The 19,301-nt window shown below is 39.6% G+C and overlaps 1 protein-coding gene across 2 annotated transcripts in view; it reads left to right on the top strand.

The window, feature by feature from the left end:
* Positions 1-17,242, top strand: part of MAP3K7CL (MAP3K7 C-terminal like) — a 40,752-nt gene extending 23,510 nt beyond the window's left edge. For both annotated transcript variants that reach the window (XM_053565184.1, XM_053565185.1), the window contains exons 4-5: positions 1,902-2,017; positions 16,435-17,242. In XM_053565184.1, the coding sequence (XP_053421159.1) occupies positions 1,902-2,017; positions 16,435-16,615 (297 nt within the window). In that variant the 3' untranslated portion in view covers positions 16,616-17,242. The remainder of the gene's footprint in view (positions 1-1,901; positions 2,018-16,434) is intronic.
* Positions 17,243-19,301: the final 2,059 nt, after the last annotated feature.

The following is a 19,301-nucleotide window of genomic DNA, read 5'->3' as shown; positions in this document are numbered from 1 at the left end:
GCCCTTTTTTATTATGGGGAATCTTGACAATAGATGTATAGGGAGCATGTTTCTCTTGCTAAGATCATATGAGGCCACTGAATACATCCTGAAATACATGCTGCCTCCCCCCATGTATCCTTAGCAGCAGAATCACACCATGTCCTCAAATTTCCCACAATTAAAAAGTGTCCATAAAAAAAGAACATGTGAAAAAATTTTCTGCTTAATAAAAAACACCTCAGGGTGGCAAGAAAAGGGGCCACTCACTTCTTAAGAAAATTACATATGCAGTTTTCTATTTCTCTTTTTAATTCTAGCAGCAAAGCACATTTCTGCCTGTACATGGCTGTCCTAATCTATACTGTCTGAAGCATGCACATCCTTTAAGCAGAGTTCTGCAATCTCTTTGGCTATCATATACTTTGTGCTAAATTTGTGGCACAGGTGATAAGTTACGTACTGAGCTCTTGTTTAAATGGAGTATAGCCTGTGTGGTGTTCATAAGGACAGGATAGGATTCACAAAGTCTTAGAGCCTTCCAGGAAGCAAATCCTTTAACAGGGCCCAGAGAATTTAACAGCTTGGCTTCAGTGCCCAGGATAAAGTGCTTCCATCCCCCTTACTGTTATACTGGTACTTTGCCAGTGTAACAGGTGAAAACTGTTGAGTGGGTGACGATTTCTGGGACACAGACTGGAAGAGCCAGGAATTCTGAATTCCTTTGGCTACAGTTTTATTGCATGGGGTGAGTTGTATTATTATACTACTGTGCACTATTTTTTAATTTAATTTCATATAGAAAAGGATAGTGGTTCCAACAGGCTGCATTTATGCCGTGAATGTGTTCACAGGGCAGTAGGATCATATTCGATTTTTCATGAATTGGGAAGAAACAGATGTTGAACATGAAGGTAAATTTAATTTGAATCTATTTAGAATTGTATTCCCTTTAGAACATTTAGGGGACTCATGATAAATAAGAAGGGTCCTCTTATCTATTAATGAAAGCACAAACTTTATTACATTTCTATTACACCCTAAGTAGGATTAGTAAATGTGACACCCACAGAGTAGAATGAGGGGAACAAATAGTAAAGGAATTCACTAGTTCTAAATTTTCAAACATACAGTTAGTGAGAGTATGACCTAATCAAATATGTGGTTTATAGAGACTGTGGTGAGGAAAGGATTAGACTGAAGAGCTTGTTGAACAATGACCTGATATTTCTCAGATTTTATAATTTTTTTCTGAACTGGGCAGAATAATAAACTCAGGGAAAAGTAATACTTTAAAAATAATTCCCAGAAGTAGGATTTTCACCATGCTGTGGTCAGAAGGGTTTGGCATGCTGGCCTCTGGCCTCTATTTCAAGCACTGTTTCATTTGGGGTCTGATCTTTCAGGTAGGTTTTCTTTAATCCTTGCAAGCATTATTTCTGGTTTAGTATCTTCAGGTTGGATGTATTTCTCAAAAGAAAGCCTTTCTTCTCCACTCTATAAGATAAGATTATGCTTCTGGGCTACAGGCACAGAAAGGAAGGGATGATTAGACCACTAAAATATTTCCCCACCACTGCCCTTCTCTAATGCAGAGTTTAAGCTATCTGGGGAGAACTTCAGAATCCCCAGGAGACTCATTTTACTCCAGTGTGTGGCAAGTAACTGATATGTGATGGGTTCCAGGGCTCTGGGTCAGGCCTGAAATGCCCAGGAATGATAGTAGGAGATGGATGTGGAGAAGACCCATCCACATTTCTGTTTCTAGTCGAATAGAAGCAGCAGAACTCTGTTGAAGGTTGATCGACAAAGCTGTTCTCATGTAAAAAAATATTCCTCTAAAGAACATCAACAGAGCAAAATGGTTGATGATTTATTCTGATACAAAGAAATGGACTGATTTCTTCTTGTTGTTTGTGAAGCCTCTGCCGCCTTGTCATGACTCCGTGGAATCCATGCAGGTGTTCAAACAGCACTGCCAAATAGCAGAAGAATACCATGAGGTCAAAAAGGAAATTGCCCTGCTTGAGGAAAGGAAGTAAGTACTTCCCCCACCCCCAGCACTCTCACCTCTGAGCCCTGGCCGCTGGACAAGGACAGGGGTGGCGGGCAGGGGAGAGCCTGAGTAGGGAGCAGGGGGCGGGGGAAGGAAGGAGAGCATAGAAATGATTATAGAAATGCTGCGGACATTAAGTGCTTTGCTTTATGGAATAGTGAAAGAAATAGCAGAAGTGCTTCTTCCTAAAAACTTAATTTTTGGAATAAGAGATTTTAGTTTAGGAAATTAAAAGTGCCGAAATACCACCCAGAGCCACACTGTGTTCTCTGTGAATGTGCCCAGAGGCCTCAGAGCACTTTGGCTTGGGGTGAATTTTAATTAACGCTTCAATGATGGAGTTCCTCCATGAAGAGAGAAAGCCATTGGGATAGCTCTTTGGGATAATGTCAGTGTGTTAGTTGACTAACTGCATTTTATAGTCTGAGTAATTTTTAACTTGATAGGGTCTATTACCATTACAGTTCTGCTGTAGGGAATTATACAGTTCTATTAATTAAAGCACTTTAATTTTACTCATAACTTTTTGTTGCAGAATCCTTCTATTTAATTGCGTTTGTTTCTGCTGATGGCTACCCTAGTGACTCCCATTCTTTTATACTTTCTAAGCACCAGATAAGAGCCTTTTCCTTCACAGTACTGGCTAGTTTGTAGTTACAAGGGTATCAGGGAGACCTTTTGGTTACTATTTGCATCTTCTACCAAGTAGTATGTGCCATAAAAGCACAGATAGTCAGGTGCTCACCATCTAGTTCCTGAAGCCTGGTACAAGACATGGCAGCTAAAGGTGAAATAATATTTTTTTTTGAGACATAGTCTTACTCTGTTGTCCCAACTAGAGTTCAGTGGTGTGATCATAGTTCATTTCAACCTCAAATTCCTGGGCTTAAGTAAACCTCCTGCCTCAGCCTCAGGAGTAGCTGGGACTACAGGGGTGCACTAACATATTCAGCTAATTTTTTCTGTTTTTCATAGGGATGGGATCTTGCCCTTGCTCAGGAGAGTAGTGAACTCCTGACCTCAAGCAATCCTCCTGCCTTGGCTTCTCTAAATACTAGGAATATAGACATGAGCCACTGCTCCCAGCCTGAATAAGTTATTGTTGAATGCATGAAACATAACCCAAACTTGTTGGGACTCCTCATCTTTCTATTTCTTCTTCCCTTGCGTTTATTAGAATAACATAGGATATGTATTTCTTACTTATTATTTAAATGAGAGCAGGTGAAATATATTTTTTTCTTAAGACATGAAATTCTTAAAACTTTTGAGAATCTCAGGGTACTGGTTGGACAATATAACATGGTGGTGGCCAGTACAGATTTGGGGGTCACACTTCTGTAAGATCGTGTGTATTAACAAACCCTTTTTAATTACTTGCTTTAGTATGTGGATTTTTGGTTATAGGGAATTAGAAAATGTTTACTAGGAGATCAGAAACATAGCTTTTCCCTCATATATCTGAGACTTTCTTTTTGGTCTAAGAATTTTGATAAATTCTTTGGAATACTCAGAATATATATTTACATAAAATATGAGTCCTTAAAAAATTTCATAAAGCATCATACAAGGGTACATGTGAAACTTAGTAAATGTAGAATATAAATGTCTTAACACAATAACTAAGAAAATGCCAGGAAGGCTATGTTAACCATTGTGATGAAAATGTGTCAAACGGTCTATAAAACCAGTGTATGGTGCCCCATGACATGGAAGCTAGGAATCCAAATCTTGAAAAATCCAGCCACTCCCCCAAATGTCCTAAGTTGTTTTCATATTTGTGGAGGGGCAAGTTGTGAAGTGGCCTCTCTTTCCTTCTTGTGTACAGGGAATGTTATTTTGAGGTTTCAATGTATCCTGAGTATTCAACTTGTGAGGCTATTTGGGCTTTTGCTTTAGAGGCCCTATATCTTCTGTCCTCCCTCAAATCAAGACAGTTCCCCTGGGCTGTATTGTCAGTAGAGGATTCCTTGGTGGGGCTACAGATAAGAACATCATCTGTATATTGAAGAATAGCCCCTTACAAAGGCCAATGAAGAATAGTCCCTTATAAAGGGACAACTTTTGTAATTTCTTAGCCAAGGTATTTCCAAGAAAGGTGAGGACTATCTCTAAACCTCTACAGGAGAACTGTTTAGGTTTGCTGTTGTGAGAATCTGTATCTAGATCAGTCCATTTGAAAGCAAACAAAAATTGGGAACCTTGATAGGGAAGGATATAAAAGAGGGCATTTTTCAGGTCCAGAATGGTAAGCCACTTAGATTCTCCTGGAACTTGAACTGATATAGAATATTGATTTGTAACTATAGGATGGACAGGCACAACAGCCTCATTAATGGTCCTTATGTCTTGGGCTAGGCGGCACTCTCTATTAGGTTTTAAAACAGATAAGATGGGGAATTGCAGGGGCAGGGTGTCAATAGCCTATGGCTTAAAATTTTTTGTATCACGGTCTTAAGTGCCCTTTAGAGGATACTACTTTTTTTCTGAGGATGGGATGAGGGACTTTTCAAAATAACTTTGACTAGAGTTGCTCCATTAGCCTTTCCTAGAATCCTTTATCCAAGACTTGGGGATCTACTTGGTCTAGGGTCTCCTGGGGGATACTGAAACTGGAGTTACGTCTTGTGTGGTTTCAAAGGCCAAGAAAAGACCATGGGCCTCTGGGAGGCTCTGAGTTTTACTCCCTGTTAGCCTTGTTGAAAGTTCCAGTTGGGATCGTGAAGGGGACAGCTTTCATTTCCGTAGGGTATTGGAGAGTTTGGGCATCATTTAAAGCACCAGCCAAAGCTCAAGCAAGCTAGGGCCCAAATTCACATTATTTTCCTCTGGGGTGCTACAGTGAGAGAGAATCACATTAAGGTCTTTCAGCGAGAGATCAAAGAAAAGTCAGGCTCTAGAACTCTTCAGTAAACTTTCCTGTGTCCTCAGAGAACCGGCCAAGGCTTGTCTGGTCTCCTTTAAGGTCTGATATAGAAAAAGGAACATGCATTCTGGTGGTGGCCCCTTGGTCTGTGGCTGCCTCCTATAAAGGACATAGGAGTCCAAGGCCTGGTTTAGGGCTGGGGGTAGTTAAGGATATATCTTAGGTGAGGTGGGATTCAGGGGCAGAGGCTACAATTGCTTCAAGGGGTCCCAGTCCCTACTTTGGAGTCTCCAAAGGGTTTCAGAATTTTCTGAACTGGGGTCAAAATAGGGCATGAGAGTTAGGTCAAGGGTCTCACGAGCCCAGTTTTATATGGCCTTATGCCTCTGGATTTCTCCCAAAGGCTATCAATGCCTGAACATAAGGGACTTCAGATCATTTCTTCTGTCATTTACAAAAGAGGTCTAATTGAGGATAGGATGACAGTTTAGAGTCATACTGACTGGCCGGACTTCTCTGTCACCCAGGTCATATTGGGGCTAGGCAGTGTTACATAGGGATATGAGATAAGAGATGAGATGGGAAGTTCTACAGAGATACTCAGGCATACTGGAGCAGATCTTGAAAGCCAGGCCAAGAACTATCTGGCTTCATTTACATTGAGTGGAGAATTCTTCAAGATGGAAGGAATATCACCCAATTCCTCTGGCTTTCTGGACAAGATCTCAAAGAAGTGAATGAAAAGGGATGGATAATATGGAGTCTCCTCAAGGGTCCTAGGGGTAATAGTAGATCCTTTGTGGGCTCACAGGTGGGGGGTAGCACTGTGGGCTTCCCCATCCTCTTCCCTGTTTGTTGCCTGTTGCAACAGCATTCATGGTCATCTGTCAGTAATAGCCATATATGGGGTAGCCATATGTGTGCAACCTTGTGAAGTTTGGGCATCCCAGCACCCTCCTCATCTCCCGGGTAGGAGGACCTCCTTGCTCCAGTGGACAGCAGCCCTGAAGGAGGATACCTTCCCACCCTGGCATTCAAAAACTCGAGAGCTGGGGTGAGGAATTGTCCAGCAGCTTGAAGTATGAGCCATACTCAATTGTTAGTGGCTCTATGTTGGGGTGTATTGCTCTAGAATTGGGATCTCTCAAGTTCCAAGACCTCTGATAATCCTGCCATCCTCTTTCCCAGATCTGATAGAGCACTTTTAGCCCTGACAAGGTGGTTAAAGGGATTGGAGCTTTCTGTGTCTGGAAGGCTCCTCTTCCATTCTTTATGTAACATTTGCTATCTTAAAGTTTTCTTCCTGTGCAGATGGAACTGACCTCCACAGGAGTTCTTTGGACAAAACCACCTCTACTCTGTGGCATTCAATCAATTGTCTGATCAAATGAGACCATGGTCCAAGCTCCCTTTGCCTCAGGTCACCCTGTCTATTCCTGTAATCCTTCCACAAAAACATAGTACAAACACAGAAAATGGGGGAGATTGGCTACTATTACAAGGGCAAGCAGGATAAGGGGATCCCCACCTTGCAAGGTGGTATATTAAATTGCAAGTGGCTTATCCTCAAATCCTAGGAAGTGGTACAGAGAAGTAAGAATGAAGTCTAGCAGTAGAGGCTAAGCATGAGGTTCCCATGGCTTAGTGAGGGAGTATTTGCGCTTCTACATGGCACTAGACACTTCCCTAGCTATTGTCTCCCAATGTCTGGCAACCATTAGAATCTGCATGGCCTGAGGAGTTACCCTCGTACCTGCTCAGAGGTACCCATGTTCTATAATATGGAGTAAAGTTTGCACCTGTCACTTACTGTGAAAGTGGTGAGACATAAGAATATGCTTACCTCAAAGTATAATAAGGCAGTCACGTCAAGGCTCAGGTGATATCACCGGGCTGTCTCTCCATAAAGGTGTCACTAACTCCCAAATGGAACTTTTTCCAAGTTCTTGGTGATAATCAGGAAAAAAGTTTCAGGATGAGCCACATAAATCAAGCAACTGACAGCTTTTATTGAAAGCAAAAGTACACTCTCAGGAAAGTGAGCAGGCAGGTGCAAATCAGGGAAGCTGCACTGGGAGGAAGTGGTTTTAGATCTTTCGTAGTTTTATTAATTGAGAGGGGGAATCCTCAAGGTCAAGGGGTTGGCTTTTACTAAGAATTTGGATAGTAATTTCTAGAATTGAGTTCCCTTGCATTTTCATATTTTATATGACTTTCTTAGAACAGTTATGCTGAGTTCATGGACAGAGAAATGTTAAAACAACAATGTAAATGATATTGGAATTAGGCAAAGTTCATGTAAGGTGTCAGGGATAGCTGACAATCCAGCTGAAACCAGTTCTTGCCTGCAGTTATCAGCCCCTTTTGTTTAAAGTTGTTTACTTTTTAGGCTCACGCCTGTAATCCTAGTACTTGGGAGGCCAAGGTGGGTGGATTGCTTGAACTCAGGAGTTTGAGACCAACCTGAGAAAGAATGAGACCCTGTGTCTACTGAAAAAATAGAGAAACTAGTCACGTGCTGTGGCTCATGCCTATAGTTCTAGCTACTCGGGAGGCTGAGGTGAGAGGATTGCTCAAGCCCAAGAGTTTGAGGTTGCTGTGAGCTATGACAACTACAGCACTCTACCCAGAGTGACAGAGTGAGACTCTGTCTCAAAAAAAAAAAAAAAAGTTGTTTACTTTAACACCTGCAACCCAGTCTTCAAGGTCCTATATCTGGCCTTAGCCTTGTTTCCTACTCTCATTCTCTAACATCAGCAAAATAGTAATATAAGAAAAGGCAAAGTTGACTTGTAGAAATAAGATGGCTAGCAGAGTTTGTACAGCCTTCCAGAACTGCAAAGAAGTGTGCCAGAGCCCCTACTTAGGTACTCAAATGCCTGTGTGTGCTCCTACAGAACTCATCTTCTTTCCTTCTCAAACCTGTTTGGAGTTTATCCCTGAATAATTGGCTAAATGTGGGTCCAAAGCCAAATTCTTTTATTATTATTTTTCTTTCTTTTTCATGACATCTATTAACTTCCTTTTTCTCCATTGCTACTTCTACTATTTGGGTTCAGGATTTATTCATGTCTTGGTTGGTGTAATACCAAAACTGGTTTCCCTGACTATGGTTTCTCATTTCTAGAAAATGCAAGCCAGTTCTTGGCCTGGCTTTCAAGACCTGCTCCTGTTTGCCTGAGCACCTCTCTAGACCTTCCCATCTCATCTCTTATCTTCATCTACATTGGCTTTTTCACATTCCCCAGGGCAGGAGGTGGGTCCTTCTCACACCACCTCTTGGCCTAAAGTGTCCCTTTCTTCCTTTGTGCTGCCTAGATGCTACTCTCCCTTGAGGAAGGCTCAAACCACATACCTGCCCCAACCATCAATGACCAGCAATTTTTATGAGCAAAGGGAAATTCACTGTAATGATTGTTTTATAGGCTAGTGTAACCAATAGTTACCCATTTAAAAAGTTACCCTTTTTGACTGTATAGTTCCCATAGACATGAAGACCTTTTTTGTTTTGAGGCATATTCTCATTCTGTTGCCCAGGCTAGAGTGCTGTGGCCTCAACCAAGGTGACAGCAACCTCAAACTCCTGAGTCAGCCAATTCTCCTGCTTCCACCTCCCAAGCAGCTGGGATTGCAGGTGCCCACCACCATGCCTGGCCAATATTTTCTATTTTTGGTAGAGACGAGGTCTCACTCTTGCTCAGGCTGGTCTCAAACTCCTGAGCTCAAAGTATCCTCCTGCTTCAGCCTCTCAGAGTGCTAGGATTACAGGCATGAACCACCATGTCCAACAATACTTTCAGACATCTCTTTGTTTCCTAATCACCTGCCATAGGTGCTGAGAATAGGGCCAAATATGAGGGATGTGATTTAGGGTGGTCATTGTAGGTTTTAGTAATATAGTATGAGTATATATGTTTTATTTGTAATTTGTGTGGTCTATATTTAAAATATAAAGCCAAGATCAGCAATAAAAGGCTGCTAAGATAAATTGTTAAATTGAGAAATATGGTTATATCTTATATATATTTATAAATAAACTTGGTCTTTCAGGGGTTGTTGGTGATCACTGTTTTCATTAAGACTTTATTAAAGCAGAAATTCATTTTGCAACAGATCTTTTCTTAAATAGTCTTTGTTTTTAAGCAAGATAATTTGGGCCAAATGGATTTGACCCAGGTAATTAGCTCTTCATTTTTTGACGATTCTGATGAGAATTTCTTCCCCATCATTTCATAAAGTGCGCTTGATTATGTTGCCTTAGCGAGATGCAAAAAAAAGATGCTAAGTAAAGCATTTTTAAAGAGAGTTCTTTACTGGGTCATTCAAGCACAGATTAAGCTTTGAACTCTAAACTGAACTTCTCTCTCATCTCCAGCGGAGGTCTCCCTGGGTCAAGTTTGGAAGAATTTACAAAGGAGCAATGAGAGAAGAGTTGATGTAACTATTATTTTAAGTCACGTCCATTGGATGGATAAAGATAATAAAACATTTTCTAGGATTATAAAATTAACATGGAAAAATACAATTTAAAGAATCAATGTAAAACAAAAAGAGGCTGTGGGGGACGGAATTTTATTGAAATCTTAAAAAAAATTACCAAGAATTCTTGCATCTCTAAAGAATTCCTGTTATCATTTTCAGCTATTTCTTTCTAGGCCTTTTGCATATGAACAGGTATTTTCATGTAATTGAATATATAGTAACCTGGAATGTATGCCATATCTTTTTCCATAAATATTACAACATAAGAATTTTTATGTGAAAATGAAAACAGAAAATTGTGTATATACTTTTCTTTTCTTTTTTCTTTCTTTCTTTTTTTTTTGGGGGGGGAGACAAAGTCTCAGTCTGTTACCCAGGCTACAGTGCCGTGGTGTCAGCCTATCTCATGCTACCACAAATAACTGAGTTCAAGCGATCACCCTGCCTCAGTCTCCTGAGTAGCTAGGAATATAGGCCCTGCCATGATGCCCCATTAATTTTTCTGTTTTTAGTAGAGATGAGGTCTCATTCTTGCTGAGGCTGGTCTCAAACTCCTGAGCTCAAGGGATCCTCCCACCTTGGCCTCTCAGAGTGCTGGGATTATAAATGTGAGCCAGTGCACCTAGCCAATAACAAGAGATTTTTATGTTTAACCAGAAGCATTTATTTCCCAAATGCAAAGGTTTTTAAAGCATGTTCCAGGGAGTCTCTTAAAGATTGGAGATGGAGAGGATGTCAGGCAAGAGGCTGACAAGGTTAGTCAGAGAAGTTTTAATCTTTTTTTTCATAGACAGGGTCTCCCTCTGTCAGCCAGGCTAGAGTACAATAGCACGATCACAGCTCACTGATGCCTCAAGCTCTTGGGCTGCAAAGAACTGCCTCAGTGATCCTCCTGCCTTAGCCTCCCAAATAGCTGGGACTGCAGATGCATGCCACTACATTCAGGTAATTTTAAAATTTTACCTAGAGATGAGGTCTCACTATGTTGCCCAGGCTGGTCTTAAACTCTTGGCCTCAAGCAATCCTTTTGCCTCAGCTTCCCAAATCACGGGATCACAGGTGTGAGTCACTATGCCTGGCTGAGATGGTTTAATTTTATCAGTTTTATTTGCTTCCCTTTGTATTATTTTCTTTGAAAAAGTATTGCACCGCAAGAAAACACTGCAAATCAAACCTCACTTATATGTACAACCGTATTTTTCTTAAATATTTACTCAGCTCCCTCAATTGTTTTCATTATCATAAACAGTAAATAGAAATAATTCTCCACAAGTGCTTGTAGGGTATATACCACATGAGGGAAAAGTCCAATCCTCTTTTTCCTGTGATGTCTAATACAGGTAAGATGCCTTCTGGTTAAGGTAAGGCATGGGATTTGAGTTCATTTTCTAACAATGGAAATGTACTTCCCAAGACTGACTTGGTTTGCAAGAATAAAGGACAGTACCTGGCTTGCACAATGTTTTCAATAAATACTCGTTAAGAGAATGAATATAAGAGTCCAGGAACTGTCTCCACTCTTCACTTGCTTAAGAGGTAGAGGAATAGCCAAAGGGAAGCTCACATTTTAGCTGTTAGTTTTATCCCAATATCCCAGATTTCATGAAGCTTGAGATTACACTTTCTACTATGCCTCCCTCTATTGTCATGATTTGAACCTTTTATACCACCTAGTCACATGCAGTCCAGTCATTTTGCTGGAATCTCATTTCCAGGTATCCCTCCACTTAATTATCTTCCTGAACACCTATCAAAAAAGGATAGAAACATTTACCACTTCTCAGTGAGAATGCCTTTAGCTAGGTTTCTCTTGTTGAGGAAACAGGCTCCAATCCAATCTCTAGGGGAGCCAAGCTAGGAAACTTTGCTTGTCACCTTATTTGTATCCCAGGATTGACTCTGTTGGTAAGCAGAACGTCCATTTCCTTTAGAGGAGTGGTTCTCAAAGAGTCAATTCTCTACCCATTCTACCCCTTGCCCCATCCCTACTATGGCAAAGTCTACAATTTGGTTGTAATCACTGGGAGGGGGAGTGGTTTTGCTTCTGGCATCTAGTGAGTAGAGGCCAAGGATTTTGCTAAACGTTCTACAATCTCCACGTATAGACTGCCTCCAATAACAAAGAATTGTTTGACCCAAACATCAGTTGTGTCAAGCTTGAGAAACCCTGGATCTGAGCAAGTGCCACTTCCTCCTTCAAGGGTGCAGTATTGCCCTTTGCTTCCCAGAAGACAGAAGTATATTTGTTCATGTCTTGTTCATACATAGGGCTTCAACATCATAGTTTAGACTGAGTTCTGGAAGTTCCAGTTCAATGCCATTTACTATTACTCCACCTGTATAAGATGAAGGTAGATGCTCACATCCTTTTTGTCATCTTAAGGCATCTTCTCCACTCCTGTGAATAAATGCTTGTATTTTACACATAAGTCTCTGAAGAGCCACCAAGAGTACAATCTACATCTGTATTTTAAAATAAAATTCTCTCTATAGTAATGACCTTATATTTTTACATTATTATCCAAAAGTCTTTAGCTCCTTGGGGCTAAGTAGTATAGAATTTTGCCTTTTCCAAATGAAAGCTCTTCGCCAACTTTCAGAGTGCCAGGAACTATGGTAGTGGTCTTCCCAGATCAGAGAAATACTTGTCCCAATGATGAATCCACATCTTAAGCTCCTGCAACATAAAGAAACTCCTTAATTTTGGAATTAATTTCCACAAGGTTTTAAAGTTTTCTTTAACAAGTCACTTGAACTTTCCCTTCTATTTCTTTTAGCAAACAAAAAATTTTCCAGGCATGTGGGTTAGGATGGGAATAGAAGATCTATGGTGGACCCCAAGGTTATGGCCTTTAGACTCTTGAACTACATTATATGAAAAGCTGGGTTACAGGTTTTGACTTCAGAAATAATATTTCTGTGATTATGATCTTCTATCTTCATATCACATTACATTGAGGGGAATAATAGAAATGATAACTGAGAAATCAAAGGCAGGACCATAGTCTAATCAATTAGAAATATTGATTTGGTCTTCAGATCATCTGTTTATAGGATGGTTTCTGTAGCTTGATGCCAGGATTTAATCATGAATTGCTAATAGGTGAGCAAAATGTGTCTATATTAATAGGCCCTGCATGGGAGATAACAGATGGTTTGACAGTATTCATTGAATAGCTGTATAATTGCTTATCAAATGCATGAAACTAATTTGGAAACCTATCAGTTGAGTCTTCTTGATGCCAGTAAAGGGGAAATTATTATTGATTTTCTCCAATGTAAGAAGATTGGACTAGACAATCTTGACCATTCTTCTTTGTTGTAAAATCTGTGGTGTTGTGATTTATTGTCTCTACCAGTCAAAAATAATAACAGATGGCTCCAGGAGTTTTAAACAAGGTCAGACATGGAACCAGGAAGATAGCTATTGTTATTCCCAGTACTACAAACTCCCAGGCCATGATTTGAAGGTGAAACTCTATTTCCACCTAAATTATCTTTATGACACAAGTAATTTAAAAGAGAAAATATAGAGCAAAAACAGAAGATCTGATGGATAAAGAATTTAGAGCATTTCTTTTTGCTTATATAGGTTTTACTTATTAATATTCCTTAAGATAGTCACATGAATACTTTTACTTATAAATGTTTAATTATCAAAATTTACTGCTTAAAGTACACTTAAGGGTGCAGAGCTCTAAACATTTAATTAGAATAGGCTTGGTTTTTGGCTCCTAATAGCCGTGTGACTTTTTTAATTAAATGGAACATGTCCAGTTTCTCTTTACTTAACTTTAAACTATAAATTACTATATTTACCATTGAGCTACCTTTTTTTCTTCTATGATTCATTCAGCAGGTATTTATTGGCAGTCTATTCTAAGCGCAACAGAAGATCCAAAGATTGGTAATAGCCCAAGGGAACTTTGCATGTGTGCTTATCAGTATTCCAGATTATCTTTCATTCGTCCCTGGTTGGGCACTTAGTTTGGCTCACTGAATACCAAATTGGCTACAAAAGGGGCTTCACTGGGTGCAGGAAGAAAATATTAGAATTTATGTTCTGATTTGCTTTTTGTTCTTTTTTTCATAACTTTGTTAGTTTCAAACTTACAGAATAGTTTCAAAAGTAGTATAAAGAATGTCCATATAGCCTTTACTGGATTCACCAACTCTTTCCCCAGTTGTGCCTATTTTTCCTCCCCAAATATTACTGGGGTTCTCTTTCTTTCTTTCTCACCTACACACACACACACACACACACGCACACACACACACACACACTATATATATATAGATAGATAGGTAGATAGATATGGGTGTGTATGTATGTATGTACATATGTATATAAATATATGTATGTATTTATATGTGTGTACATAAATATCTGATATATAAATATATGTATGCATATGTATATTTGTACATGTACATGCATACACCATCCTACTCTATTGCCCTAAATACTTCAGTGAGTATTTTCTAAGAATAAGGACATTCTCTACTTAACCTTGGCATAATAACTAAAATCAAGAAATTTGGCATTGATACAATAGTATTAACTATTTCATTTATTGACCATATGCCAATTGCATCAATGTTTCTGTAATTTTCTTCAAAGCTATTTTTCCCCAGACCAGAATCAGATTGTACTTAGTTGTCTTTTCTCTTTGGGTTCCTTAAATATGGAATAGTTCTTGATGTTTAACATTTTTGAAGACACATGCTAGCAATTTTGTAGAATTTTCCTCAATTTGATGTTCTCTGGTATTCCTCACGATTAAATTCAGATTATGCATTTTTGGCAGGGACACCACACGAATGACAAGGTGTCTCCTGCAGTGCATGTTGTATCTGTTCCTCTCATCTCACTACTGGTGTCACCTTTGGTCACTGTCTTCCAGGTTTCCCCACACTTTTCCCCTTTGCAGTTAATAAGCAAATTGTGGGAGTACATTTTGAGATGATGTAAATACCTTACTTCTCATCAGCCTTTCACTCATGAGTGTTAGCATACAATCTTACCTCATTACATATCTACATTTGGGTATGCTTTGTAAGGTCCGTATTAGTGCATATATAATTTACAAATGAATATACATTCATGTAAAAATAGTTTGGGCTTATATTCAAAGTTTTGGTCTTTTTAAAACTTGCAGTATTATATAATAAACAATGTTTGGAGATGTAAATACATGAGATGGTCAGGCTATTTATTTGTTCTGGATTATTGGAACACAAGAGGTCTTATTTTTAATCAGGAAACTCTCCCTTACTCCCAGTGGTGATGGACTTGTTTCCAATATAAACTTGAATATTTTTGCTTTCTAAGAAAATCTGTTTTCATTTTTTCTTATCATATTATGTAGTATTAGATCAGTATCTGATCAGTGGAAGAAGGAAGAAGAGAGGCTCTTAGAAATGTGGGCAACAGTAGTAATGAATGGACATAAGGAAGAGAATATTTGCCCTTGTTACATATCAAGGAGAGATTACTACTTTAGAACAGGGGTTCAAAATTGTTCCCTGAAAACACACCCAAAGAACCTCAGGGGCTTTGCAGGGCAGGAGGAGGCCAAGAAGTGAGGGTTTAGGACCGAGATGGGTGGCAGTGTGTCCTAAGCTTTCGTCAATTGGGTACGATTTCTATGAATTATGCCATAGTCACACTATTATTTACTCAATACTTTTCTTTAACTTACCTTTACATTTTTTTTAATTAGCCAACTTTTAGGGCATATGATCTTTGTAATTATGTGTTCCATGTGTTGGTTTATATTTATAAATACATATTGAATAAATTTAAAAGTCTGAAAACTCTGCCTAGATACAATCTATAGTCATCTGATGTTCACACCAGCAGTACAAAGCCCATTAGGAAGCCCATCTAGGAACCATGTATCTGAAGAACCAACTGTTCTGTGCCCTGCAGAGGAGGAAGAGATGTGAGACAAAGAATGTGATTAGATCTAGTCTAGGTGAGAATTAACTGACCCTGTTTGGGGAGCAGACCTGGCATCCTTTTGGGCTGTCATGCTTATTAGATCTAAACATGGGCTTAGATATTTAGCTCCTTATAAGGTAGATTCACATCAATGAATTATTTACAAATATTTACTGAGAACTGAATTTGCTTAAGGCACTGTCACTATAAATTTCCTCCTGTACCCTCAGCCTGCTTCCTCAATTGTAGAGTCAGGCCAGTACCAAAGGAGACACATTGTTTTGTTAATTAGGACCAAAATATATATTTAAGGACTAGGGAAAGACATGGGAAAAAAATATCTGCAAGAGGGTGGCGCCTGTGGCTCAGTGGGTAGGGCGCCGGCCCCATATACCGAGGATGGCGGGTTCAAACCCGGCCCCGGCCAAACTGCAACCAAAAAATAGCTGGGCATTGTGGCGGGTGCCTGTAGTCCCAGCTACTCGGGAGGCTGAGGCAGGAGAATCGCTTGGGCCCAGGAATTGGAGGTTGCTGTGAGCTGTGTGAGGCCACGGCACTCTACCGAGGGTAATAAAGTGAGACTCTGTCTCTTAAAAAAAAAAAAATATCTGCAAGGATAGAGCGGGCATTCTTTAGTTCAAAGAAGCCAGTGAAGATTTCGTAACCTTGGATATAGGAAACAAAGGAAGATGACAATTGAATTTGGAGAACAGAGACTGGGTAAGGGACAAACGACAAGACAATAGGCAGCATCGTATACTATTAGAAATTATAACTGACTCTTATGTGTTTTTTCCTAAATTAGTTATAATTTTTATGATTTGGTATACTCTTATAAAAATCCCTTTTTTGGACTCTGGAAGGAACTGTGGGGCTTTTTGTGTATGTTTAGTATTTTGGCTGTGTCTACTAGAGGTGCAGGAATCAAATAAAAAGTTCTAAAGTTTACAGAGCCAGAAGAATCAAAGTAAATCATTGGAGGCAAGCAGAGGTGGGGAGAAATCTAGAAGAGCAGAATGAAACAATCTGCTTTCATTGTGCCATTGCTGAATAATTTTTCTGCATTGAATTCTGTTCTTGTTCCTGCTCTGTGCCCTGGATCTTCAGAAAGGAGCTCATTGCCAAGTTGGATCAGGCAGAAAAGGAGAAGGTGGATGCTGCTCAGCTGGTTCGGGAATTCGAGGCTCTGACGGAGGAGAATCGGACGTTGGAGCTGGCCCAGGCCCAGTGTGTGGAACAACTAGAGAAACTTCGAATACAGTATCAGAAGAGGCAGGGGTCGTCCTAACTTTAAATTATTATGCAATGTACACATATGAAGTTGGCAACTGCTTTGCGCTGGCCACATGATTTTTATTTTAAAAGAATAGTGAGTCGCAGCGATTGCTACTCTGTATTACCCACATGGCAAACATAGTGAGTTTAATGCTTGTCAGCTTCTAGCTTGACAGAAGGGATATTTTACTACAAGTAAGATCATTAATGCAAAGCTATTCCCAGTATATGTTTTCAGAGATCAGAATTCTTTTCCACATATATATATATTTTAATATGATCATGGTGTATATCAAAGTAAAAATGATAAAAAACAGAATATTGGCCCCATTGAGAATCATGAGCTGAGTTACATCCATGCAACACACCAGTAAATGCTCCTTGTAGTTCCCTATCTGTGTGTTTTTAAATTTCATGCCTTTAATATTTCAAATGGGCTCAAATCTAAACCATCAGAAACTTCTCTGCATATATTTACGTGCACCAGTCAGACTTCATCCCTTCGGGATCGATTGTACTAAGAATAAATGGCTGCCTATCATAAAAGCTTCCTCATGAAAATATTAGCAGATATCATGTTTGTGCCCAATGCAGGTTCGCCAGTGCTAAGTTGCTATTATAATAAAAACAGATAAGGTTGTATTTTCTTCACACTCTGTTACCTCCCAGAAAACATCTCTGCCTTTGTCTGTGTGTTCTACGCAGAGGGAGAGACACGGAAAGGTATTGTTTGGTCATTACTTGGGTGCGTTCCCATGAAAACATCAGTGAAATGATACCTATTACTTTGTTTTGGATTTAAGGAGATGTTTTAGGTCAGTAACAACTAATAGGAATATGTGCGTAAATTCAGAATTAAAATGATCTTTCCCTGTTCTACCTATCACCATATATTCCTAGACTGATCTCTGCGTTATATGTCCATTTCTATTCATGTAACTTCTTTTTCATTAAACATGGATCAAAACTGCAAGTTCATATTTTGTTCCTTTCTCAACTCCATGTACTTATTTGAAAATAATCAAACGTTTTTAAACATTTCAATTGACCTAGGGTGTATAAGTGTTTTTTGTTACATGGATGAATTATGTAATGTTGAAGTAAGGGCTTTTAGTGTAGCAGCCGCTAAAATAGTGCACAGTCTACCTGATAGGTAGAGCTTTATCTCTGACCCCGCCCCCACCATGCTCCGCCTCCTCAGTTTTCAGTGTCTATCACACACCGTTGTATGACCATGTAGGCCCATCATATAGCTCTTACTTATAAGTGAGAACATATGGTATTTATTTTTTCATTCCTGAGCTACTTCACTTAGGATAATGCTCTCCAGTTCCTCCATGTTGCTGCATAAGACATTTTATTTCTTCTTAGGGATGATTAGTACTCCAAGGAGAGAGAGAGAAAGAGACAGTGTGTGTGTGTGTGTGTGTGTGTGTGTGTGAGATCCATTTGTCAGCTGATGGGCACTTAGGTTGATTCCTTGCAATTGTGATTTCTGCAATTCAAATCCTTGCAATTGTGATTTCTGCTACACTGAATATTTGGGTGCAGGTGCTTTTTATTCAATGACTTACTTTCCTTTAGTTAACACCTTTTATACTAAAAGTTGGGATGGCCTAGCCCTAGTCAGAATCTGTTCTTAGCTGTATTTACCTATTCCAAGAAAGAAGTGCAGCCTCTTTCCTTGGAAAGAAATGATGTGATTTCTCATATAAACAGCTTTGAACCATAAACTTAAACATGATATATTTGTGCCTTAGGTGTTTGCTCAAAACACATCCAAGAGAATAGTTTATTAACACAGAAAGGTGGCCTCAGACAGACAGTGGTTCTCAATTGGGGATTATGTTGCCCCCAGTGGACATTCAACTTTGTCTGGAAACACTGTTTTTGTCGTCACAACTAGTATAAGGGGCTCTACTGGTATCTAGAGGGCAGAGGCCAGGGATGCTGCTTACCATCTTACGGTGCACAGGACAGTGCTTCACAACAAAGAATTGTGGGAGCCCAAAGTGACAGTAGCACCAAGATTGGTACACCCTGGGGTAGATTCATCACTGGACAGTCTGGGCAAATGCCCAGGGGAAGCACACTGTGGGGCCACAGGTTTCCTGGCATGTGGTGCTGTGTTGTAAGATCCTTAAGTGTGTTTTCCTCATTTGAAAAATGAAGTTTTCTGGTAAGTCTCAAATTTTAATGTTATCTGAGCCTATTCAACCTTAAGCTGCTTCAACATGCAACCAAAGGTAAAACTCCCCCTTTTCCTGGCAGAACCCTGTTTTAGTAACCATGTTATGCACATCCAAAGTTAATGGAATAGGAGTAAGAAAGGTAATTTACTACCTTTATATATATATATATATATATATTTTAATTTTTATTTATTTATTTTTTTATTAAATCATAGCTGTGTACATTGATATATTCATGGGGCATCATTCACTAGCTTCACACACCATTTACCAAGTTTCACATATACCCTTGTAAGATGCACCGCTGGTGTAATCCCACCAATCCCCTTCCCTCCACCCACCTCCCCCCTCCCTCTATTGCACAGGCTAGGATGCTGTGGTGTCAGCCTAGCTCACAGCAACCCCAAACTCCTAGGCTCAAGAGCTCCTCCTTCCTCAGTCTCCTGAGTAGTTGGGAACACAGGGGCCCACCACAACTCCTCGCTAATTTTTCTAGTTTTAGTAGAG

The sequence above is a fragment of the Nycticebus coucang genome, chromosome 16 (assembly GCF_027406575.1).
Source record: "Nycticebus coucang isolate mNycCou1 chromosome 16, mNycCou1.pri, whole genome shotgun sequence".
NCBI classification, from domain to species: Eukaryota; Metazoa; Chordata; class Mammalia; order Primates; family Lorisidae; genus Nycticebus; species Nycticebus coucang.
The sequence above is the reverse complement of the archived record's forward strand: the minus strand, read 5'-3'. Positions and strand labels throughout refer to the sequence as shown.